Here is a 24877-nt window from a genome sequence, read left to right as displayed (position 1 = left end):
CACTTTTCTGTAAATCAATTTACAAAATTAAACTATTCACACTTCTTTTTGTAAGCATCCTCAGTACATCAACTGGAAGGAGACCGATAAAAACCAAACCTTCCCGAGATCCTCCACTCAGTCCATGGCACTTGTGGGAATGATCAAGCGTTGTTGCACTTTGCTTTCTCCGACACTCCCATACAATGAAGAGAGCAGTGGTGCAGATGGCCCACCACTTTATGACGTACGGTCATCATTGAAAAACTGTTTAAAGAGGTCATCCACTCTTTTTACATTGACCCATCCTAAAGGTACTGTCACACTTAGCGATGTACCAGCGATATGACGCAGTCAGGATCGCTGGTACATCGCTAAGTGGTCGCTAGTGAGCTGCCACACAGGCAGATCTCACCAGCGACATTGCTGGGGTCGCTACTTACCTGTCACACTAGGCGATCCTGCCTCCTCCCGCCCGGCTCCACGCGTCGCTCGTCACAGCAGGAAGCGCCGCAGAAAGCTGACGAGAAACGGTCCAGGACGTTCTTGCGCGATCAGCGATAACCAGCGGGTCGTAGGTGTCAGACACAGCGATATCGCTATAACGTCACTAGTTATAGCGATATTGCTAGCGATATCGCTTAGTGTGACATGCCCTTTAGGCTAGGCCATCAATGTCTGATTGGTGGGGGGGGGGGGGGGGTGCCAGAACCTGATCAGATGTTATCGGTGGTGCTGGTCAGGAGTACTCCTTGTGGAGCTGGCAGTCTAGTTGTAGTTGCCGCCACAAGGTACTACACATCCACCTCCTATACAAATCAATAGGAAGAATATATGCAGTACCAAGCCCCCAGTCACTACAAGTAAACAGCCAGCTCCGCAAGCACTTCCTGCCAGCAGTTGCCGCCACAGGTAACAGTTGATTGCCCGAGGTGCCAGACATCTATCCTGGATAGGCCAGCAATGTAAAACTAGTGGACAGCCTCTTTAAATCAGGGTTTGGATTTTTATTTTAAAAAAACAAAAGGCTCATGTGACCATCTGTATTAAAAAACAAAAACTTTCAATTCTCACACTGGCCACTGGGGATTTAGACTCCTGCTTTCTTTCATTTCTGGAAATAACATGTACATAGCCACACTAGTCAGATGCAAGACCTATATTTTTTTGTATTGACACATCTAATGAGCTTATGCAAAAGTCACTGAGATGAGGGAGAGTAGGGGTTACTTGTAAGGCTAAGTGCACACGGTGCGTTTTCTGTGCACAATTCACGAAATCCGCAGGTCAAATGACCTGCAGTTTTCCCACCTGCAGATTCCTATAGTGGAGTAGGTGGGAAACTGCAGGAAAACCACACAAAAGAAGTCACATGCACTTTTAAATCTGCACAGCTTTTTTTTCCCCCATTGATTTACATTGTACTGTAAATCACAGTGCAGATCTGCGTTTCTGCGTGGAAAAATCCGCTGTGGATCCACAGGAAATCTGCACCGTGTGCACATGGCCTAACATCACCTATTGTGACTGGTGGATCCAGCGATATCAGCTCTGTAGGGGGGTTACTGGGCTTTGTAATCCTGCCCGATAAGGAGCCTGCTGAAAACTCTCCAAAAGGACAGGAATCTGAGTGGTAACATTTCTCCTTGTAGAGTGACCAGCCAGGCCTGGCATGTCGGAGTGAGGAGACCATGCCATGTGTGCTCCTCTGGGAAACTAAATATGCAGATTGACTAGTGGGAGAGAACTTAGCTGGTGCCACTTATAGAAGGACATGAAGTAGTTTAAAAGCCCCAGTGATCAGAGAAAAAAAACATTGCAGTTTGTTTTTTTTTAAAGAGATTGTGAAAGTAAAAAAAAAATTGCCAAAATCATTTTAAAGTATGTGTAATAAAAAACCTGATTGAAAACAATAGTTCTACGCACTTCCCTGTGAGCAGAGCCCTCCAAAGCCCCATTCTTGGAATGAATGGCAGATACAACATTACCACCCCAGAAAGCAAGTTATTGTAAAGCCTTCCAAGACTTTGTTTTTGTCCTTTCCTTCTTTCAAGAGTAGTCACTCTGGCTCCGCAGCCATGAGGGCTTGCCCACAGTTTGACAGCTAGCTCCCTGTTGCCCATCAGCTTGATGTTGGCAGTGACGCCCCATCATAGCTAAAGAAGGCACTGCATCGCCGGCAGGAGCGGGCACAAGAGGCAAGCCGTAGGCAATTACCTGCCTGTTAATTCTTCGGCACCTTTAAAAAAAATTACCTGGTCCCAATAACCCTTTTAAACTTAAGTACTGTGCTACTAGAACTGGCCATTTACAATTCCAAAGTTGAAGACTTCTCACAAGTTGGGTTTATACTTTTATTACAAAATGTCAAACACTGGAGATCTAATGCAGCGAAAGTCACAAGGTATTGGTACATTCAAACATAAAAACTTTATGAACATAAAATCACTGTATACAGATGAGGAATAATGGGCATAAAAACAAAAGGGGTGCAGGTGCTATTTACAGCAAGACACCAGTGTGCCTTGTACACAAGTCCTCACAGGTTTACGTAGATTTAACGCCCGCCTGGATGACCGGTGCCGTCAGTCCTCTCCACCTACAAGAGAAACAATGGCATTACACCCCTGCAATGGTGGCCACTTTACACAATACACTAATCATTTGCACATCTATTGACCCCCTCTAATTCCAAGGTGTCCGCTATGAAATGACATTTACTTATGTGCATATGACCTTCCCCAAAAGTCACCCTCACTTTAAGCTCCTCTGCAGATTTCACTATTAGCTATAAAGAAAAGAAGCAAGCATTAAGTCCTAAAAATCAGAACACTTAACATAAGCCAAAATTATTAAACTGTAAAAAGGCATCTACTTTATTATTAACTCCTGTAAAAAATTTTAAATTGAACGTTAACAAAAAGACTTAATAGGAGATAAAGAAGCCAAAGTCTGAAGTGGTTTTCCCCCAATTTAAATCTTTACGCTGGTACATGAAGTTGGAAGAGACCATACCACAGGACAGCGGTTTCTGGTGTACGCCTTGCGCTCTGCCCACAACGTGCGACCCCAGAGATAGACGTGGTCAGGGTGACACACGGCCTGCAATGAAGTTCCCGCTGGCGGGTACAAACAAGGTATAATGTCAGAGTTAGAAGACAACATTCTTCTCTACCTTAAGTTGTACCCATTTCAGTACTTTACCTGGTATTACTTTAATAAAATTGCTTAAATTTTATTCCATAGAGCGTCTGGCATAAAGACCAGAAAACCCCAAATTTAAATAAACGATATCTCTGTATAAAAATTTTTTACCAGGGAAAAACATTTAAGGTCGCGTCTTTAAGTTAAAGCTCTATAAAAAAAAACAACACAATTTTATGCGATTTAAAACATACATTTGTTATTAAAGAGGAGGCCACACACTGTTTAAGTTATCTTTATTAAAAGTTTAGGGTAAAAGTCTATAAGCAGTCTAGAAAGCCCATCATACACACCTTATGTGAAGATCACAGCCCTAGTATGGCTGGTAGTTGTTCTGATGGTTGCCACCGCCTCTAGATGCCTTGCCATACGTGCTTTGCTGTCCTGCATGTAAGCAACAATTATTCTAAAGTTGACCAATGCTGAGAAGAGTGCACAGTCTGTACAGTGGTCAACATAGACAGTCACTCACCACTGTAGTCTGTGTACCCTTGGTTCCCGTATCCACTGTAGCTTCCATAGTTGTACCCAGAATAGTCATAGCTGCCATAGTTGTTGTAGCTGGCATCACTATAGGAGCTGCTGCCACTGCCGCTGTAGCTGCCATATCCTTGATCATAGTAGTTATTGTACCCTTGGTTCCAACTCTGTCCTTGGCCTTGAAACAAATCCATAGTCCGTTAGATACAGTAGGACCGGTGTTCACTTAACAGCTCAGTTCAAGTATGGTACAAGACAACTCAAAAGGGGCCATGATAAAAATGTAGCCAACCGCTTTGCCCCAACACTGAGCAAAGTCTGAATTAAAGAAGCCCTCCTCCCATCAAAGCCTTTATCCTCTTAATACATTGCAATCTTCATATTATATAGCACTGTGCACTTACAATTGCTCATCTTACCTTTCTACCCAGCCAATTCTTTTTCCATAGGTGTGATATCACATGATTACAAATAAACTAGCTGAATCCTCCTAAGCGCTATGTAGATAATCTATTTTGCCTGCATGAGTCATAAGTCACTACAGGACTCCCTGGCAGGAGGATCAGCTGGGTCAGGAGGTGAAAAGGGGGACAATTTCTGCAGCAACAAGAGGGTTCCTGTTTCTACACAGAGCAGAATCATAAGACAGGCAAAATGAGCAATTGTAAGTACACAGTGCTATATATGATGATTGCTATACTTGAGAGGAAAAAAACCTGATGGGAGGAGGGCTTCTTGAAAGCATTTGTTCAAGATGCATGCAAAAGTATAAAAATATGACCTTTTAACTTACTATAGATTGATGTAAAGCCTACCCATTTAAACCAAATCATGAGCTGAATAGGGATACCTTTTAAAGGAGAACCCATTACCGCCTGGAATACTAAAATGCATTGCAAACCAAATCCATTTAATGACCGGAGGCACAGAAGACATCTCTCCACAGTCTGGCTATTGTCACAGCTTAAGAGACTTCCTGCTTCTGAGCTGGAAAATACCATGGTGTGGTGGGACAGGGACAATCAAGTGGGCAACCTGTAAACATGAGAGGTCTGCATAGGTTTTTGCATCAGACTAAAGGTACTGTCACACTTAGCAATATCGCTATAACTTGTGACGTTATAGCGATATTGCTAGCGATATCGCTATGTCTGATACTTACCTCTGACCGCTCCCCCGCTGGTTATCGCTGATCGCGCGAGAACGTCCTGGACCGTTTCTCATCGTCAGCTTCCTGCGTCACTTCCTGTGGAGAGACGAGCGACGAGCCGGGCGGGAGAACGTCAGAATCGCCTAGTGTGACAGGCAAGTAGCGACCCCCGTCCCCAGTGATGTCGCTGTGAGATCTGCCTGTGTGGCAGCTCACTAGCGACCACTTAGCGATGTACCAGCGATCCTGACCGCGTCATATCGCTGGTCGGGATCGCTGGTGCATCACTAAGTGTGACAGTACCTTAAGCCTATAGCTGTCTCGACATGCCATTTAGTTAAGATTCAGATTAACCCTTGACAGAACCAGTTCGCTTCATTGCAGAATTTGTTAAGGAGTTAAATCTCCTTCCTGCAGATAAAAACCTTTAGAGACAACTGTACCCACTGCCTTTACCTGGGCTGCATAATAGACACGGACATCTTATATGACAGTTAAAGGGAATCTGTCATCTGGTTTTTGCAGTTCAATTTAAGAGGCAGAGATGGAGACAAATTCAAGCCATCTCTGTAGTTAAAAAACAAACAAAAAAAAAAAAAAAACGCAACACTTATCAGATGGTGATCACCAAGACTAGTAAACATCCTGTAGAACACTGCCCAGTCACTGATTAGCAGCTTTCTGCCTATGCAGTGTACGCAGAAAGCTGCCCGTCGGAGGTGTGGGAAGGGTTATATGGCGCACAGCATTTAGAGAACTGCTAGATCTGCAGCAGATAAGACAGCGATTTATACCATGAATACAGCAAGCAGACCAAAAAGTGACACATCGCTGAAATCAGAGTCTGACTATCATTCTGCTCTGATGAGGAAAAAAAAAAAGAAACTGGAGACAGGAATACCCCTTTAGAGGCCATCTACCACCAAGATTCTATCCCAATATGTAGTAGGTGTAATATTAGCAAATGCCTAAAATTAGAAATGTAGTGTAGTTCTTCAGATTCACCATGTCGTTTCCCCCATATGTAGGGTAATGCTGTAGCTTAGGCATCCATGGTTAGGACCACTAAGAGCTGTCTAACCAACTGTCACTATATTAGTGGCCATAACCATGGATACCCGAGGTCCTGCAATGCCCTACACGAGGTAAGAGACATAGCTAATCTGAAGAACTATCCTACTTTTCTTATTGGCGGTATTTGCCATTATTACACATACTAGGATAGTATCTTGCATAGTAAAGGTAAGAATATTTAGTGTGAAGTAATAGTCCAGCTTCTGGCAGGGAAAGGACAAGGAGTTTATGCCCATTCACTGCATGTTGGTGAAATTCACCGTGTGATTCTTGATACTTCCACTACATTCCGTGGATTGAGAACACAGGATGAATCCTGCCAGATGTGATCACAAGAACGCACGTCGCCAGACTGTATACACTACATACCTCCTCTGCCTCTCCCTCGGCCGCCTCCTCGGCCATTGGACGCTCCTCTTCCTCCTTTCTGTTGTTGCTGCTGCTGCTGTTGTCTGTACTGTTCTTTGGGTTGGGCGACTTTGATCTCACACTGGAGGACATGAAGCGGGTGTTACTTTTGAGTAGGGCACACTACATAGGTTCACATAAGACTCGGCAGCATGAAACCAACCTTTCCTGAGCCAATCTGGTGGTATCTGCTCTCCAGAAGCTTCTTCACCGGCTCTTCATCTGTGTATGTAATGAAGCAAAACCCCCTCCTCTCATTCGTTTTTGTGTCCATTGGGAGTTCAATGTTTTCAATCTGAAAAGCAAAATAAGCTCATCAAAGGAGCACCACAAGCTTACACTTAGGGTTGGGGAAAACCGCCTATGGATAATGCTGAATTACCGGGGCTCCCAAAAAGGGAGAATGAGCCCCATTTGAACGAAGCAGAGCCCCAACATTGCGCTAATCCTCACTTATGGATGTAGCACTTTCCCTGCCAGACAATAGTACACGTAGTCATGCCTGACCCTAGGCCACGACAGGCAGCAAAGGACATCACCATTAGAAGACGGGAGGCGCCGGACCGCACACCCGTCATACCAAAACCAGACCGCCCCCCGGTGAGTATAATAACTCGCTTTTATCTTTCAGGTTACATCGGGGGCTTATCTACAGCATTACAGAATGTTGTAGATAAGCCCCTGATGGCGGTCCCGGCAGCTGATACTCGAAAAATGGGGTGACAGATGTAATGAGGGGATGTCACAGCAGCAATAACTCACCAAGGTGGGCCAACATTGGGGCATGGTGCCACATGACACCTACAGCAGAGAAAGTACTCACCACTAGCACGTCCGGGAATAAAGGACTGGGTGACTAAGAAGGGGTAAGGTCTACTGTGGCCACTGCGCAACCCCCAGATCCCACACCATAGGGGGCAGAGGTCTGGCTGCTGGCACCATGACGGAAGTAACAGGTTTAGAAGGTGTTGTACTTACATCTCCAAACGCCCCAAAGTACTCCTTGATCTGCTCCTCTGTGGTGTCTGGGCTCAGGCCGCCAACAAACACCTTCTTGGGAGGTTCCTTGCCCTTTAAGGCCTTGGCCCTCTTCGGATCAATGAGCTTGCCATCCAGCTTGTGCTCCTTGGTCTCCAGGACCTACAGATACAAGCAATTAGCCATCTGCAGCGGTGCTGCCAGCCGCGGCCATCGTGTAGGCGCCCTCACCTTATCCACACTTATGGCATCCTTGAAGAGCACGAAGCCGAAGCCCCTGGAGCGGCCGGTGACTGGGTCCGTCTTTATGGTACAGTCCACGACCTCCCCGAAGCGGGCCAGGTACTCGGTCAGGTCCTTCTTGCTGGTGTCCCAGCTCAGGCCACCGATGAACATCTTCCTGTGAGACAAGGCAGGCCATTAGGGAGGCTGACGTCATCAGGGCTGCAGACACACCCCCAGCCCTACTACTGGTCGGCTTCCCACAGACAGCGCCCCCTGTGGCTAGGTCATGAACAGGCTACATCGCCAGTAACAGAGCGGTTATCAGACCTGGCGCACGGTGCCCCTCGTCCCCAGCCACGCATGCATCAGTCACAGGAGCCAAGGTGTCGCCGCCCAGTCTTACCCCTCATCCTGCTGATTCTTGCTGGCGTTGATCTTCGAGCCCTCAGAAGAGTATTGGTCCATAGCTTCGAATCCACTCATGATTCCGATTGGGGATGCCACGTACAATAACAGCAACCGAACCCACCGCGGTCTACAACGGAAAAGATCCGCGCAGCTCCCGCCCTCCCTTTATATACACAGGATCGGAGCCAATGCCAGCGCTCGCTCTCCGTGACGTCACGCTGCAGGCCGAGGAACGATTGGCTGCTAGGAAGCGGTGGAACGCATGGCGATCGGAAGTGATCCCAGCTGGCTGCTGCGCCACCTCGTGAACAAGGCAGACAATGGTGGCGTGTGAGCGGCGTGGGGAGCGCAAAATGGCGCTCAGGCCGTGTGTAAAATCAGGAGCGTGCGTCCCTGCCCGAGCTCTGCTATTAAAGTGATTGCAGTCACGTCCCGCTGCTCCCGCGCTGTCCGGTGGCGGCCCGCGGCAGGGTGTTTACAGCGGCCGCCGTGGGCACCCTCCGGTTATGTCAGCCCCCCTCCCCTCTCCCACAGCGGCTTCCGCTCTGACCACCGAGCACTGAGGAAACATGGTGCCGCCCTCCGTCACTGCCATCCTGCTAGATATCGAGGGCACCACCACCCCCATTACGTTCGTCAAGGTAAGGCTGGCAGCCCGTCTATCGGCACCAGGGTGGGGCGCTGGTGACAGGAGCTCCCGGTGTGTCCCGGCTGCCATCCCCCGCCCGTGCTCTGCACTGCAGGACGGATCTGTGGGGACCCAGTGACGGTCCGTCGGCTGGAAGTCCGCTGCGAAATGCACATCTGCACCAGTGGTGCACACAGCGTCATCGCACGTATCCCTGGGCGTCATTGGTGGTACACATGGCGTCATCGCACGTATCCCAGGGCGTCTTCGGTGGTACACATGGCGTCATCGCACGTATCCCTGGGCGTCATTGGTGGTACACATGGCGTCATCGCATGTATCCCAGGGCGTCTTCGGTGGTACACACACAGCGTCATCGCACGTATCCCTGGGCATCATTGGTGGTACACATGGCGTCATCGCACGTATCCCAGGGCGTCTTCGGTGGTACACATGGCGTCATCGCACGTATCCCTGGGCGTCATTGGTGGTACACATGGCGTCATCGCATGTATCCCAGGGCGTCTTCGGTGGTACACACACAGCGTCATCGCACGTATCCCTGGGCGTCATTGGTGGTACACATGGCGTCATCGCACGTATCCCAGGGCGTCTTCGGTGGTACACACACAGCGTCATCGCACGTATCCCTGGGCGTCATCGGTGGTACACACAGAGTCATCGCATGTATCCCAGGGCGTCATTGGTGGTACACACACAGCGTCATCGCACGTATCCCAGGGCGTCATCGGTGGTACACACAGAGTCATCGCATGTATCCCAGGGCGTCATTGGTGGTACACACACAGCGTCATCGCACGTATCCCAGGGTGTCATCGGTGGTACACACAGAGCGTCATCGCACGTATCCCAGGGCGTCTTCGGTGGTACACACACAGCGTCATCGCACGTATCCCTGGGCGTCATCGGTGGTACACACAGCGTCATCGCATGTATCCCAGGGCGTCTTCGGTGGTACACACACAGCGTCATCGCACGTATCCCAGGGCGTCATCGTACACACAGCGTCATCGCACGTATCCCTGGGCGTCATTGGTGGTACACATAGCGTCATCGCACATATGCCAGGGCGTCATCGGTGGTACACACAGAGCGTCATTGCACGTATCCCAGGGCGTCATCGGTGGTACACACAGAGCGTCATCGCACGTATCCCAGGGCGTCTTCGGTGGTACACACAGAGCGTCATCGCACGTATCCCAGGGCGTCATCGGTGGTACACACAGTGTCATCGCATGTATCCCAGGGCGTCATCGGTGGTACACAGAGCGTCATCGCACGTATCCCAGGGCGTCATCGGTGGTACACACAGCGTCATTGCACGTATCCCAGGGCGTCATCGGTGGTACACACACAGCGTCATCGCACGTATCCCTGGGCGTCATTGGTGGTACACACAGCGTCATTGCACGTATGCCAGGGCGTCATCGGTGGTACACACAGAGCGTCATTGCACGTATCCCAGGGCGTCATCGGTGGTACACACAGAGCGTCATCGGTGGTACACACAGAGCGTCATCGGTGGTACACACAGAGCGTCATCGCACGTATCCCAGGGCGTCTTCGGTGGTACACACAGTGTCATCGCACGTATCCCAGGGCGTCATCGGTGGTACACAGAGCGTCATCGCACGTATCCCAGGGCGTCATCGGTGGTACACACAGCGTCATTGCATGTATCCCAGGGCGTCATCGGTGGTACACACAGAGCGTCATAGCACGTATCCCAGGGCGTCTTCGGTGGTACACACAGAGCGTCATCGCACGTATCCCAGGGCGTCTTCGGTGGTACACACAAAGTGTCATCGCACGTATCCCAGGGCGTCATCGGTGGTACACAGAGCGTCATCGCACGTATCCCAGGGCGTCATCGGTGGTACACAGAGCGTCATCGCACGTATCCCAGGGCGTCATCGGTGGTACACACGGCGTCATCGCACGTATCCCAGGGCGTCATCAGTGGTACACACAGAGCGTCATCGCACGTATCCCAGGGCGTCATCGGTGGTACACACAGAGCGTCATCGCACGTATCCCAGGGCGTCATCGGTGGTACACACAGCATCATCGCACGTATCCCAGGGCGTCATCAGTGGTACACACAGCGTCATCGCGTGTATCCCAGGGCGTCATCGGTGGTACACAGAGCGTCATCGCACGTATCCCAGGGCGTCATCGGTGGTACACACGGCGTCATCGCACGTATCCCAGGGCGTCATCGGTGGTACACACAGAGCGTCATCGCACGTATCCCAGGGCGTCATCGGTGGTACACACAGAGCGTCATCGCACGTATCCCAGGGCGTCATCGGTGGTACACACAGCATCATCGCACGTATCCCAGGGCGTCATCGGTGGTACACACAGCGTCATCGCACGTATCCCAGGGCGTCATCGGTGGTACACACAGCGTCATCGCACTTATCCCAGGGCGTCATCGGTGGTACACACAGCGTCATCGCACGTATCCCAGGGCGTCATCGGTGGTACACACAGAGCGTCATCGCACGTATCCCAGGGCGTCATCGATGGTACACACAGCATCATCGCACGTATCACAGGGCGTCATCGGTGGTACACACAGAGCGTCATCTGTGGTACACACAGCGTCATCGCACGTATCCCAGGGCGTCATCGGTGGTACACACAGAGCGTCATCGCACGTATCCCAGGGCGTCATCGGTGGTACACACAGAGCGTCATCGCACGTATCCCAGGGCGTCATCGGTGGTACACACAGCATCATCGCACGTATCCCAGGGCGTCATCGGTGGTACACACAGAGCGTCATCGGTGGTACACACAGCGTCATCGCACGTATCCCAGGGCGTCATTGGTGGTACACACAGCGTCATCGCGTGTATCCCAGTGCTTCATCACATATGCTAACTGTATATCCCAGATCTAAACACACACACTATAATATATATCTGAGTGTGTATGTATCAAGCCTCGCCCATTCCACATAGCCCCGTCCACTGGCGGATGGAGGCGGAGTTGAAGATGGAAAGTGCGGGATGTGAGTGGAGAGCGGAGCTGCAAGGGAGAGAGCGGGACACGGAGAGCAGGGCTGTGGAGGGAGAGCGGGACGGCACTTGGACAGCGGGGCTGCAGAGGGAGAGAGTGTGATGGTGAGTGGCGAGCAGGGTTATTAAGGGAGAGAACGTGATGATGGGTGGAGAGCAGGGCTGTAAGAGATAGAGAGCGATGCGGTGGAGAGCTGGGCTGCTGAGGGAAAGAGCGAGGCGGACAGTGGAGATAGGGCTGTAGAAAGCGGGGCTGCGGAGGGAGAGAGCAGGACGGCCAGTAGAGAGCAAGGCTGCGAAGGGAGAGAGTGGGATGGCCAGTGGAGACAGGGGCTGCTGAGGGAGGGAACTGGGCTGTGAAGGGAGAATGTGGGACGGCGATAGGAAAGTGGGGCTTCAGAAGGAGAGGGTGTGACTGGATGGAGAGCTGGGTGCGGAGGGAGACAATGGGGCTGCTGAGGGAGAGAGTGGGACGGCCAGTGAAGACGGGCTGCGGAGGGAGAGAGCGGGACGGGTGATGGAGAGTGGGGTTGCTGAGGAAGAATGCGGAACGGTGGGTAGAGAGCTGGGCTTTGGAGGGAGAGAGCGGGAAAGCAGTTAGTTACAATGCCCGGACAACACCAGGCTATTCAGCTAGTATATATACAGTGCCTTGCGAAAGTATTCGGCCCCCTGGAACTTTTCAACCTTTTCATACAGTAAGTGATGAATAGGGATGAACGAACAGCTGCATCGGGAACCCAAATGATCAGCTGTTCGGCGCCGCAGCCGCATGTGTTGCAGCTGTGTGACAGTCACAACACATGAATGGAGAGCCTGTTTGTTGGGTTCTCCATGCATGGATTGTGATTATCACACAGCCGCGACACATGCAGCTGCGACGCCGAACAGCAGATGAACGTGAGTGCTCCAGGTATCCGGGTTCCCGATGCAGCAATTTTGTAATCGCTATAGCTATTCGCTCATCCCTAGTGATATAGCCTGGGATATATAGTGAGTAGGTATGATGATGATCTGGGATATACAGTGCCTTTCAAAAGCATTCGGCCCCCTGGAACTTTTCAACCTTTTCCCACATATCATGCTTCACACATAAAGATACCAAATGTTAATTTTTGGTGAAGAATCAACAACAAGTGGGACACAATTGTGAAGTTGAACGAAATTTATTGGTTATTTTAAATTTGTGTGGAAATTCAAAAACTGAAAAGTGGGGCGTGCAATATTATTCGGCCCCTTTACCTTCAGTGCAGCAAACTTACTCCAGAAGTTCATTGGGGATTTCTGAATGATCCAATGTTGTCCTAAATGACTAATGATGATAAATATAATCCACCTGTGTGTAATCAAGTCTCCGTATAAATGCACCTGCTCTGTGATAGTCTCAGGGTTCTGTTTGAAGCACAGAGAGCATCATGAAGACCAAGGAACACAACAGGCAGGTCCGTGATACTGTTGTGGAGAGGTTTAAATCCGGATTTGCATACAAAATGATTTCACAAACTTTAAACATCCCAAGGAGCACTGTGCAAGCGATCATATTGAAATGGAAGGAGTATTATACCACTGCAAATCTACCAAAACCCAGCCGTCCCTGTAAACTTTCATCTCAAACAAGGAGAAGACTGATCAGAGATGCAGCCAAGAGGCCCATGATCACTCTGGATGAACTGCAGAGATCTACAGCTGAGGTGGGACAGTCTGTCCATAGGACAACAATCAGTCGTACACTGCACAAATCTGGCCTTTATGGAAGAGTGGCAAGAAGAAAGCCATTTCTCAAAGATATCCATAAAAAGTGTCGTTTAAAGTTTGCAACAAGCCACCTGGGAGACACACCAAAGGTGGAAGAAGGTGCTCTGGTCAGATGAAACCAAAATCGAACTTTTTGGCAACAATGCCAAATGATATGTTTGGCGTAAAGGCAACACAGCTCATCACCCTGAACACACCATCCTCACTGTCAAACATGGTGGTGGCAGCATCATGGTTTGGGCCTGCTTTTCTTCAGCAGGGACAGGGAAGATGGCTAAAATTGACGGGAAGATGGATGGAGCCAAATACAGGACCATTCTTGAAGAAAACCTGTTGGAGTCTGCAAAAGACCTGAGACTGGGATGGAGATTTGTCTTCCAACAAGACAATGATCCCAAACATAAAGCAAAATCTACAATGGGATGGTTCACAAATAAACATATCCAGGTGTTAGAATGGCCAAGTCAAACTCCAGACCTGAATCCAATCGAGAATCTGTGGAAAGAGCTGAAAACTGCTGTTCACAAACGATCTCCATCAAACCTCACTGAGCTCAAGCTGTTTGCCAAGGAAGAATGGGCAAGAATTTCAGTCTCTCGATGTACAAAACTGATAGAGACATACCCCTAACGGCTATCTGCAGTGACTGTTCAGGCAGAGGGCGCGCACTAACTACATCATCGCGCCCTCTGACCTGAATGTCACTGCAGAGGGACCCGGAAAGACAGAGCGGCTCGCAGCGATGGAGCTGGGAACGGTAAATATCTCCAGTGCCGGGGGACTGAGCCAACGGCGACACCGGCACCTGACCCCCATAACGCGCCGGTGTCCCCGCCTGCTGAGGACACCGGCACCTGGTCTCCAGAGACAGAGAGATGAGTATGTCATTTTTTTTTTTTTTTTCAATCGCAGGGATCGTGACTCGACTAAGCCGAGGGGGTCTTTTTCAGCCCAAAAAGGGGGCTGAAAAACTCTGCTTATATTCGAGTATATACGGTACTTATTTTCTAATACACATTTATGTCCTCTGTGTGTATTGCAACAACACAAAAAAACGGGGAAAAAAAGGGCGAATTGGACAAAATTTCAAACAAAACCCCCAAAATGGGCCAAAATTGTTGGCATCTTTCCAAAATTGTGAGTAAGCAACTTTGTTTCAAGCATGTGATGCCTCGTTCAAACTAACCTGTGGCAAGTAACAGGTGTGGGCAATATTAAAATCACACCTTAAACCAGATAAAGAGGGGAGAAGTTGACTCAGTCTTTGCATTGTGTGGCTGCATGTGCCACACTAAGTATAGTTAAAGGGAATTCTGTAATGCTGTAGATAAGCCCTTGATTTAACCTGAAAGATAAGAAAAACGGGTTATATTATACTCACCTGGGGGGTGGGTCCGGTCCGATGGGTGTCACGGTCCGGTGCCTCCCATCTTCTAGCGATGACGTCCTCCTTGCTTCTGTCTCGGCTTCTGCGCAGGCATAATTCTCTGTCCTGTTGAGGGCAGAGCAGAGTACTGCAGTGCGCAGGCGCCGGGAAAGGTCATTGAGGTCCGGCACCTGCGCACTGTAGTACTTTACTCTGCCCTTGACAGGACAGAGAATTACGCCTGTGCAGAAGCCGCGACCGAAGCAAGGAGGAGGACATCATCGCTAGAAGATGGGAGGCACCGGACCGCGACACCCATCGGACCGGACCGCCCCCCCGGGTAAGTATAATATAACTTGTTTTTCTTTCAGGTTATATCGGGGGCTTATCTTCAGCATTACAGAATGCTGTAGATAACCCCCTGATGGCGGTGGCCGCATCTCATAGGGGAAAAATGAGGTGACAGATTCCCTTTAACAGAAATAGAAGAGAACTGAGGACTTGAGAACCAAAATTGTTGAAAAATATCAACAATCTCAAGGTTACAAGTCCATCTCCAGAGATATTGATGTTCCTTTGTCCACATAGCGCAAAATAAGTTTACAACCCATGGCGCTGAAGGTAATCTCCCTGACAGAGAAAAATTGATGAGAGGTTGCAAGACAGGATAGTCCGGATGGTGGATAAGCAGCCCCAATCAACTTCAAGCACAGTGTGCATCAGTGCAACACTAACTATCCATCAACAATTGAATGAAATGCTATGGTAGGAGACCCAGGAGGACCCCACTACTGATACATAAAAAGCTGGAATGCAGATTGCCCAAATGTACGTGAGTAAGCCAAAATCCTTCTGGGAAAGCATCTTGTATACAGATGAGAAGAAAATTGACCTTTTTGGTAAAGCACATGATTCTATTGTTTACCAAAAATGGAATGAGGCCTACAAAGAAAAGAACACCCACAGTCAAATATGTTGGTAGGTTCAAAGATGTTTTGGAGTTATTTTGCTGCCTCTGGCACTGGGTACCTTAACTGTGTGCAAGGCATCATGAAATCTCAAGATTACTAAAAGATTTTTGTGTTGAAATGTAGTGCCCAGTGTCAGAAAGCTCGGTTTGCGTCCTAGGTCATGTTTTTTCAAGCAGGACAATAACCCCAAACATACTTCAAGAATCGCTCCAAAATGGATGGAAACAAAGCGCTGGAGAGTTCTGAAGTGTCCGAATCTAAATCCCATTGAACACCTTTGTAGAGATCTTAAAATTGCTGTTGGGAGAAGGCACCCTTCAAATATGAGAGACCTGGAGCAGTTTGCAAAAGAAGAGTGCTCCACAAATCCTGTGAGAGGTGTAAGAAGGTTGTTGATGATTATAGAAAGTGATTGATTGCAGTTATTTACTCCAAAGGGTGTGCAACCAAATATTAAGTTGAGGGTGTTGCTGTACATCCAAGATCTTTATCGCACATGCTATATATCCCAAATGGTCATCTCACATACTCATGATATATCCCACATCTTCATCACACACACCCTGTACTTCCCAGATCTTTATCACACATACTCAGTGTGAATCCCAGATCTTCATCCCACATCTTTATAATACCTACTCGTTCATTCCAGATATTCACTCTTACATCATGAGCTTCACACATTTCTTCCAGATGTTCATCACACTCTCATTTATAGATCCATATCTTTATCACACATATGTTCAAGATCTTAATTATGCTTATTTGCTGTACATTACAGATCTTCAGATGTACATCCCAGACCTGTTTCACACTCACTTCTACATCCCAGATCTGTCATGCATATTCACTGTACATTCCAGATCTTCATCACACCCACTTCTACATGCCAGATCTTCATCGCACATGCTCACTTGTACATCCAGTGGCCTTCATGGATATAAATATATCCAGATCTTCATCATACATACTTGCTATACATTAAAGATCATCATTACATATACTCATACTTCCAGATGACAGAAAAGATTGGTCAGAAGAGTTGGCTGACTAATAAGCACATCTTGTCTCCATTTTTGGCCTGCTGAATCTGCTGACTTTCATAGAATCATAAAATGTTAGTATTAAAAGGGACCTCAAGGATGATCGTGTCCAACCCCCTGCTCAATGCAGGATCCACTGAACCATCTCAGACAGATGTCTGTCCAGCCTCTGTTTGACGACTTCCATTGAAGGAGAACTCGCTACCTCTCGCGGTAGCCTGTTCCACTCATTTTTCTGCCCATGAGGAATGCCAGACAACAGAACAAGACTTACAGAAGTGGGTTAACGCTGAGCAGGGTGTGGGGCAGTTCAATACCATTCCTGCTACCGTACCTGCCCAACTTACAGACCCTGTACCAGCTGCGCCCATTGGAGGTACATGGCATACACATACATACCAGATCCTCATCATATGCTCATGCCTCCTCGATGTGTATTACAAAGACATGCTGTTTTGCCATGTACTTAAAGGGTTCAGACACGGCTTTAAAGAAGGCGATTAATTTTATTACAGTCATTAAATGATTACAGAAAACAGGAAATAGTATGATATTGCAGAATATTTAGAATTGAGAGTCCTCAGTGGTTGATACCTTTTAATGGCTAACTGAAAAGATGGTAACAAGTTGCAAGCTTTCGAGACTACGCAGGTCTCTTCATCAGGCTAGACTAATACAAAATCTGAAGGATAACATATTTATACAAAAGACAGCACAGAAATAACCCAATAGCTAAGACAAGTGATGTGAAGTGGAATAGTCATTATGGGGGAGTGATAAGCATAAATATTGGAACAGTTCATAGATAAGCAGTGTGAAGGTTTTATTGCCCTCTGGTTCTGTGTGTGATGACCCCAGAAGGTCTAAAGAGCAAATTCTTTAATTGATGTAAAAAGACATAAATCCATGCGACACATTCATTCCTGCACTGAATGTTTGGAAAGTTTTCATAAATTTGTACTCTGAGATTCTTCTTTCTCTCTGAGACTTGAAGTTACCTTTTAATACAAGTAATTTAATATCCATCATGCTATGGCCAGGGATACAAAAATGTTTTGCCACAGGTACAGTAGATCCATTCTTTTTTCTCTTATTGTGTGACGATGAGAATAATGACGATGATATTGCATACACTTTTGCATAATAAAAAGGTAAAGTACTTACATTGCACACTATATAAGCAAAAAGCAAAACTTCACCAGGAATAGCGACGTCATCTGTCCGGAAACCTCCACCATGAGAAGCGAATGGCAAAGACATTCCTGGGATATCCACACTGTAGACTCACATGGGTGTCCCCTCCAGTCTACAGGTTAACAGGCTTCTGTCTTAGCGGCAGTCTTCTCCAGCTTATGTATTGTTTAGAAAAAACAATGCGTAACCAAGTGTTACACAAACTCTAGCAAATTCTATTTGTCCAATATAATATCGCTCTTCTGAGTGGCCAGCTCTTCAGATGTCATATTACATTGGACAAATACATCACCCTATATTACATGCCAGAGGCTCCTGGTAACGGATATTCCACCATATTGTAAACACAACATTTCTCACCAAACATTAATAAATAAACTATGCAGTAATTGGATGAATAATATAAATATACACTTTCCCACTGAAGAATATAAACATACACCGTTCTCACCAAACAGCGATAAAAGAACCATGTGGTAATTGGGTGAATACTATAAACAAGCATGTTCTAACTAGAAACTATGCATCCTAGGTGTTAGGAAAATTACAGAAAATACAAGGCTAATATGAGCTGAACTGTTACTGTCTAATATTTTAAAGAGGTGTTCAAAGACAGGCTATCTTAAAGGAGTCTTTAAAGATAGGCTACCAATATGGATTCTCAATGGTCAACATCTTAGCTCTACAATCCACCCTTGACCATCGGGAAACCATATATCATTTATATACAATACAATATCCTAAGGGAATAGCTTCAGCAGATTAATGATACATTGATATGAGGTAAGGAATACATTGCAAGGCAATACAAGCACAGATTCTAGCAAAAATTACACTTAAAACCTAGCGTAAATAACCAAAATCAGGCAACCAGGAAAATAACCAATCCCATCATTTACCATTACTTTGTGTGATGTCATCATATAACTGGTCTGTCTGAGACTGCAAATCCTGGCTATGATCTGACAAGTTAAAACAACACATACCTTCAAACTCTTGACGTCTGTGATAGTGAATTAATAGCCAATAATCTATAGTTGCTCGGTCTGTTCTGTAAGATAGCTTTTCGGTAACTTTGTATTTCTAATAACCTCTTCTACGGCTCTACTGGGTTTCCGATGGTCATTAATATCTTAGCACTACAACATTTATGAGACATATAGAACTATCAAGCTTTATATATAAAGAGGAGAAATGGTTAGACGTGCAAGGAGAGGTGCAGTCAAATGAGGAGTGTGGAAACAGCATGCAAACTACAAAGAGGTACCAGCAATTATATGAAAAAAGTCACCAGCACAAATAATGCTATCAGAAACAACCTTCAAGCCATAGTCAGAAGTGCAACTAAATACAAATGCTCAATGCAAATCATCATTGCTCACCTATAGTGTGCCAAGACCACAGACAATCCTCTCCTTGCGGCCCCTGTGCCACGTTTCACCTGGCTGCTTTCTCAAAGGGGTGTCCAAACATGTATCTTCTAGGCCTGCATCACATTTACATCTCAGATCTGCATCACTTATTGAGACAGGACAGTAAACATGTTTTCGCCCAGTGCAGGTGAAAGGTTTATCCTTTTAAGACCACATGTTCATGTTTAGTATTTGGTCAGCATTTTACCTTGGTGTTTATAAGCCAAAACCAGGAGTGGGTGATAAATACAGAAGTGGTGACTTGTTTCTATTCTACTTTTCCTCTGATTGCAACACTCTTGGTTTTGGCTTATAAATGCTGATATAAAATACTGACCGTGTGGCCTAAGAAGGAACTTTCTGGTGGTTGGACAAGTCGAAGTCTGTATGGCATACACTATTAATGTTTAGGGGTTCAATCCTACTGTTTGGTCAAAGTGGATAACCCCTGAAAAGCAAAGATGAGAGCAAGACGTTCTGTGTCGGTACTTGCTATGCCCTTCATTGATGATCTGCTTAAAAATAATGCAACAAAATGCATCATCTGTAGGATCATGGATGTCATCCCTTTCACCTTGCCAACTGGTGGCTGTGACACAAACCATCTCCCATTATCTCCATATGGACATCCATGAAGAGGTATATGTGCTTACGGACTTTTCAAATTGCTATACTAGGTGACACACCATTTATTGAAGCAAATTATGCCCAAAAAACGAAGCCACACTCAGACTTTTGCAAACTTAAAAAAATCCTCTGTGTGAACATACTCTTAGACACACGGACCCAGTGTGTCAAACTGATCTATTCAGACATCCGTTAAAATGATAGATCCAAGAATGAGATCTGTAAATCTCTGAGTAGGTCTTCTCCTGATGGAGGATCAGAATAGGACATACCCAACGGGTCTATGTGTTCTCCGATAAAATCGGTCAGCATACTGATAACGTACAGTACAGACCAAAAGTTTGGACACACCTCATTCAAAGAGTTTTCTTTATTTTCATGACTATGAAAATTGTAGATTCACTCTGAAGGCATCAAAACTATGAATTAACACATGTGGAATTATATAATTAACAAAGTGTGAAACTACTGAAAATATGTCTTATATTTTAGGTTCTTCAAAGTAGCCACCTTTTGCTTTGATTACTTTTTAGCACTTGTTGGCCCTTTTGCCTTCACTCTGCGGTCCAGCTCATCCCAAACCATGTCAATTGGGTTCAGGTCTGGTGAATGTGGAGGCCAGTTCATCTGGCATAGCACCCCATAACTCTCCTTCTTGGTCAAATAGCCCTTACACAGCCTGGAGGTGTGTTTGGGGTCATTGTCCTGTTGAAAAATAAATGATGGTCCAACTAAACGCAAACCGGATGGATGGAATAGCATGCCGCTGCAAGATGCTGTGGTAGCCATGCTGGTTCAGTATGCCTTCAATTTTTAATAAATCCCCAACAGTGTCACCAGCAAAGCACCCCCACACCATCACACCTCCTCCATGCTTCACGGTGGGAGCCAGGCATGTAGAGTCCATCCGTTCACCTTTTCTGCGTCGCACAAAGACACGGTGGTTGGAACCAAAGATCTCAAATTTGGACTCATCAGACCAAAGCACAGATTTTCACTGGTCTAATGTCCATTCCTTATGTTCTTTAGCCCAAACACGTCTCTTCTGCTTGTTGCCTATGCATAGCAGTGGTTTCCTAGCAGCTATTTTACCATGAAGGACTGCTGCACAAAGTCTCCTCTTAACAGTTGTTGTAGAAATGTGTCTGCTGCTAGAACTCTGTGTGGCATTGACCTGGTCTCTAATCTGAACTGCTGTTAACCTGCGATTTCTGAGGCTGGTGACTCGGATGAACTTATCCTCTGCAGCAGAGGTGACTCTTGGTCTTCCTATCCTTGGCCGGTCCTCATGTGAGCCATTTTCTTTGTAGCGCTTGATGGTTTTTGCCACTGCACTTGGGGACACTTTCAAAGTTTTCCCAATTTTTCGGACTGACTGACCGACCTTCATTTCTTAAAGTAATGATGGCCACTCATTTTTCTTAGCTGCTTTTTTCTTGCCATAATACAAATTCTAACAGTCTATTCAGTAGGACTATCAGCTGTGTATCCACCTGACTTCTGCACAACACAACTGATGGTCCCAACCCCAATTATAAGGCAAGAAATCCCACTTATTAAACCTGACAGGGCTGACCTGTGAAGTGAAAACCATTTCCGGTGACTACTTCTTGAAGCTCATCAAGAGAATGCCAAGAGTGTGCAAAGCGGTAATCAAAGCAAAAGGTGGCTACTTTGAAGAACCTAGAATATAAGACATATTTTCAGTTGTTTCACACTTTTTTGTTAATTATATAATTCCACATGTGTTAATTCATAGTTTTGATGCCTTCAGAGTGAATCTACAATTTTCATAGTCATGAAAATAAAGAAAACTCTTTAAATGAGAAGATGTGTCCAAACTTTTGGTCTGTACTGTAGATGTTTGTTTGCAGCCTCGTGCACACATTGAGAATTTGGGGAGTATTTTACCTCCATATTTGTAAGCCAAAGCCAGAATTGGAAAAGGATAATAGAAACCCGTCACTACTTGTGTATTTATCAACCTGGTTTTGGCTTTTAAAGGGAATCTGTCACCCTTTTTTTGCCCTATTGGCTGCCAGCATAGTCATCGGGGGCTTATCTACAGCATTCTGTAATGCTGTAGATAAGCCCCCGATGAAACCTGAAAGAGAAGAAAAACACGTTATATTATCCCCACCGAGGTGGGCGGTCCGGTCCGACGCCTCCCTTCATGCGATGACATCCTCTTCTCCCGTCCTGTAGTATCTCCAGCGCAAGCGCACTGCTCTGCCCTGTTGAGGGCAGAGCAGAGTCCTGCAGTGCGCAGGCGTCGAGAGAGGTCTGGCGCCTGTGCACTGCAGAATTCTGCTCTGCCCTCAACAGGGCAGAGCAATGCACCTGCACCGGAGCCATTACAAGATGGGAGAAGAGGACGTCATCGCATGAAGAAGGGAGGAGTCGGACCGGACCGCAACACCCATCGGACCGGACCGCCCACCTCAGTGAGTATAATATAACGTGTTTTTCTTCTCTTTCAGATTACATCAGGGGCTTATCTACAGCATTACAGAATGCTGTAGATAAGCCACCGATGTCTATGCCGGCAGCTGATAGGTCAAAAATTAGGTGACAGATTCCCTTTAAAGACTGATGTAAAAAACTCACCAAATACTCAACATGTGCACGTGCCCTTAGCATATATGCACACAATGCCTTTTTCAAGTGGATTCAGAAAAGGATGCAGCGAAACGGCTGCTAAAATTACCATAATGCACAGGAATGTAAAAAAAAAATCTGGGCGAAAGACACTGGTAAAAAGTGAAATGTAGTAAAAGGTATAGGGATAAAACAAAGATGAAGACGATTCACAAAAAAGACCGCAGGCATTCACCTAAAGTGGCTTCTGCCCTCAGGGTGAGGGTTGGGGGAACCGTCATGTGCACATAGGCAAAGTTCCCACAGTGAGTACGGCACTTAATGAGGTTTTGATGCTGTGGATTTTCAGCAACTTCTCTGCACCAATTAGCTAATGTAGTTTTTTTATTTTTTTTTTTTATTGTGTTTGAATGTTACTTTTTGCAAGGGTTTTAGTGTTTAGGTTGCGTTTCTTTTGCTGAGTTTTTGATGTTGCAGAATTTCTACACCTATATAAATTAGGTCACTTATGTTTCTTATTTCGTTTTTATTTGTGCCATTTTTACTTGTTTTTTATCTTTGTTTTGACACTGCCTTTTTTGTCTCTTTTTGATGTGTCATGCTTTAAATAAAGGGACTTTGTTTTTGATACTTCTTGGTATTTGGCTTTGACAAAACTTTGATATACTTATACGCGGACTATTTGTGTTTTTTGAAGCTTTTCCACTGCGGAAACACTATACATGCATGTGAGTTTTTACCTGTGGAATTCCACTATTAGTCTATGAGGAAAATCTGCACATAACACTCAGCGTACCTGCATGAAAGAGTGACATGTTATACATATAAAAAAGGCAGTGCAGGTCACTTTACAGAGCGTTAAAAAAGAAAAGCACAGTGGGCAGGAGATCCCTAAATCCCATCCACTTTGCTTTAACTGTAAGACGCTGTGCTTTTGACACAGCAAAAATATGCAGCATGAAAAACGCACCAAAAGCTCATCGTTTAAACGTACACCTACCTTTGCCTGTTTCTGGTATGTCGAATTTAAAAAACAAAACTCTGCATTTGGATACCATAATCTGCAACCCTTAGATATCTATCTAAAATGGACTAGTAGCATAGATAGCTTCAAATTGAATGATGTCAAGGCTTGATACAACTGGCTGTTTATTTGTGGCTATATATATATGTGTGTATATGTATGTATATGTATGTGTGTGTGTGTGTATATATATATATATATATATATACACACTTTTCAAGAAGGGTGGTGACCATGGTGGCCATTTTGAGGTCAGCCATCTTGGATCACCACAGAAGAAATGCTAGTCTAAGGGAGTCAGATTCCTTGTAGCAATGCTCGGACCTGACACCCATAATGTGGTGGTGCACCATCTCACTGGGAAAAACTCAGGGAACGTGCCATCTTCTGTGCATAAAGAGGGCGATACATCAATTATGCAATTTCAGATATCCATTGGCATTGAGGTTTCCATTGATGAAGAATGACTCCACTATCTTTGTACCCCATATACCACACCATACCATCAATTATGGGTGTCAGGTCCGAGCATTCCTAAATGAACAGTTTCCTGGAAAATGGATTGGTTGTCCTGGGCCAGTTGAATGGCCACCACGGTCTCCCGATCTGACATCCTTAGACTTTTATCTCTGGGGTCATCTAAAGGCAATTGTCTATGCTATGAAGATACGAGATGTGCAGCATCTTAAACAACAGATACTGGAAGCCTGTGCTAGCATTTCTTCTGCAGTTATGCTATCAGTGTGTCGAGTGGGAGAAGAGGGTTGTATTGACAATCCAACATAATGGGAAGCACTTTGAACACATTTTATAAGTGGTCATAAACTTGTAAATAACTCATAAAAGAATAAAGGTACGTTAAAACCAAGAACACCATTGTTTTTCTTGTGAAATTCTCAATAAGTTTGATGTGTCACATGACCCTCTTCCCATTGGAAAGAATAAAGTTGGATCCAAACTGGCTGCCATGGTCACCACCCACCTTGAAAAGTTTCCACCCTCACATATAATAATGTGCCACAAACAGGAAGTTAATATCACCAACTATTCATATTTTATTTAGGTGTATCCATATAAATGGCTATATATAATACATACATACACACACACACACTGCTCAAATCTTGGTTTTCTATGGCAAATGCCAAGCATCCTGCATGGTATTGGGCTGTGAGCACAACCCCCATCTGTGGCCGTTGGGCACTCAGACCATCCTCATGGAGTCGGTTTCTAACCGTTTCTGCAGACACATGCACATTTGTGGCCTGCTGTAGGTCATTTTGCAGGGCTCTGGCAGTGCTCCTCC

General features: G+C 46.1%; 2 protein-coding genes across 4 annotated transcripts in view; one reads left to right on the top strand and one right to left on the bottom strand.

Moving 5' to 3' along the window:
* Window positions 1-2319: 2319 nt before the first annotated feature.
* On the bottom strand, window positions 2320-8061 carry HNRNPDL (heterogeneous nuclear ribonucleoprotein D like). Of its 3 annotated transcripts, XR_012219877.1 has the most exons (9): window positions 7902-8061; window positions 7505-7673; window positions 7274-7435; window positions 6459-6590; window positions 6257-6377; window positions 3656-3841; window positions 3477-3567; window positions 2995-3098; window positions 2320-2578 (listed from the first exon to the last, which is right to left on the bottom strand). XR_012219877.1 is itself a non-coding variant. In XM_073542860.1 (8 exons), the coding sequence occupies exons 1-7, from the start codon at window positions 7979-7981 to the stop codon at window positions 3497-3499; spliced, it is 921 nt and encodes a 306-aa protein (XP_073398961.1). In that variant the 5' UTR covers window positions 7982-8060; the 3' UTR covers window positions 2320-2578; window positions 3477-3496. The 3 variants fall into 3 exon arrangements, 1 of the variants encoding a protein (XP_073398961.1); XR_012219878.1 differs by lacking the exon at window positions 2995-3098 and having other exon boundaries at window positions 3477-3589; XM_073542860.1 differs by lacking the exon at window positions 2995-3098 and having other exon boundaries at window positions 7902-8060.
* Window positions 8062-8206: 145 nt separating this feature from the next.
* ENOPH1 (enolase-phosphatase 1) overlaps window positions 8207-24877 on the top strand; it is a 94141-nt gene continuing 77470 nt past the window's right edge. Inside the window, exon 1 of the mRNA XM_073542878.1 lies at window positions 8207-8547. Within this exon, the coding sequence (XP_073398979.1) occupies window positions 8476-8547 (72 nt within the window). The 5' untranslated portion in view covers window positions 8207-8475. The remainder of the gene's footprint in view (window positions 8548-24877) is intronic.

The sequence above is a fragment of the Dendrobates tinctorius genome, unplaced genomic scaffold (assembly GCF_039654945.1).
Source record: "Dendrobates tinctorius isolate UK_male_01 unplaced genomic scaffold, ASM3965494v1 ptg000011l, whole genome shotgun sequence".
Classification (NCBI taxonomy): domain Eukaryota; kingdom Metazoa; phylum Chordata; class Amphibia; order Anura; family Dendrobatidae; genus Dendrobates; species Dendrobates tinctorius.
This window is presented reverse-complemented; position numbering and strand designations above follow the sequence as displayed.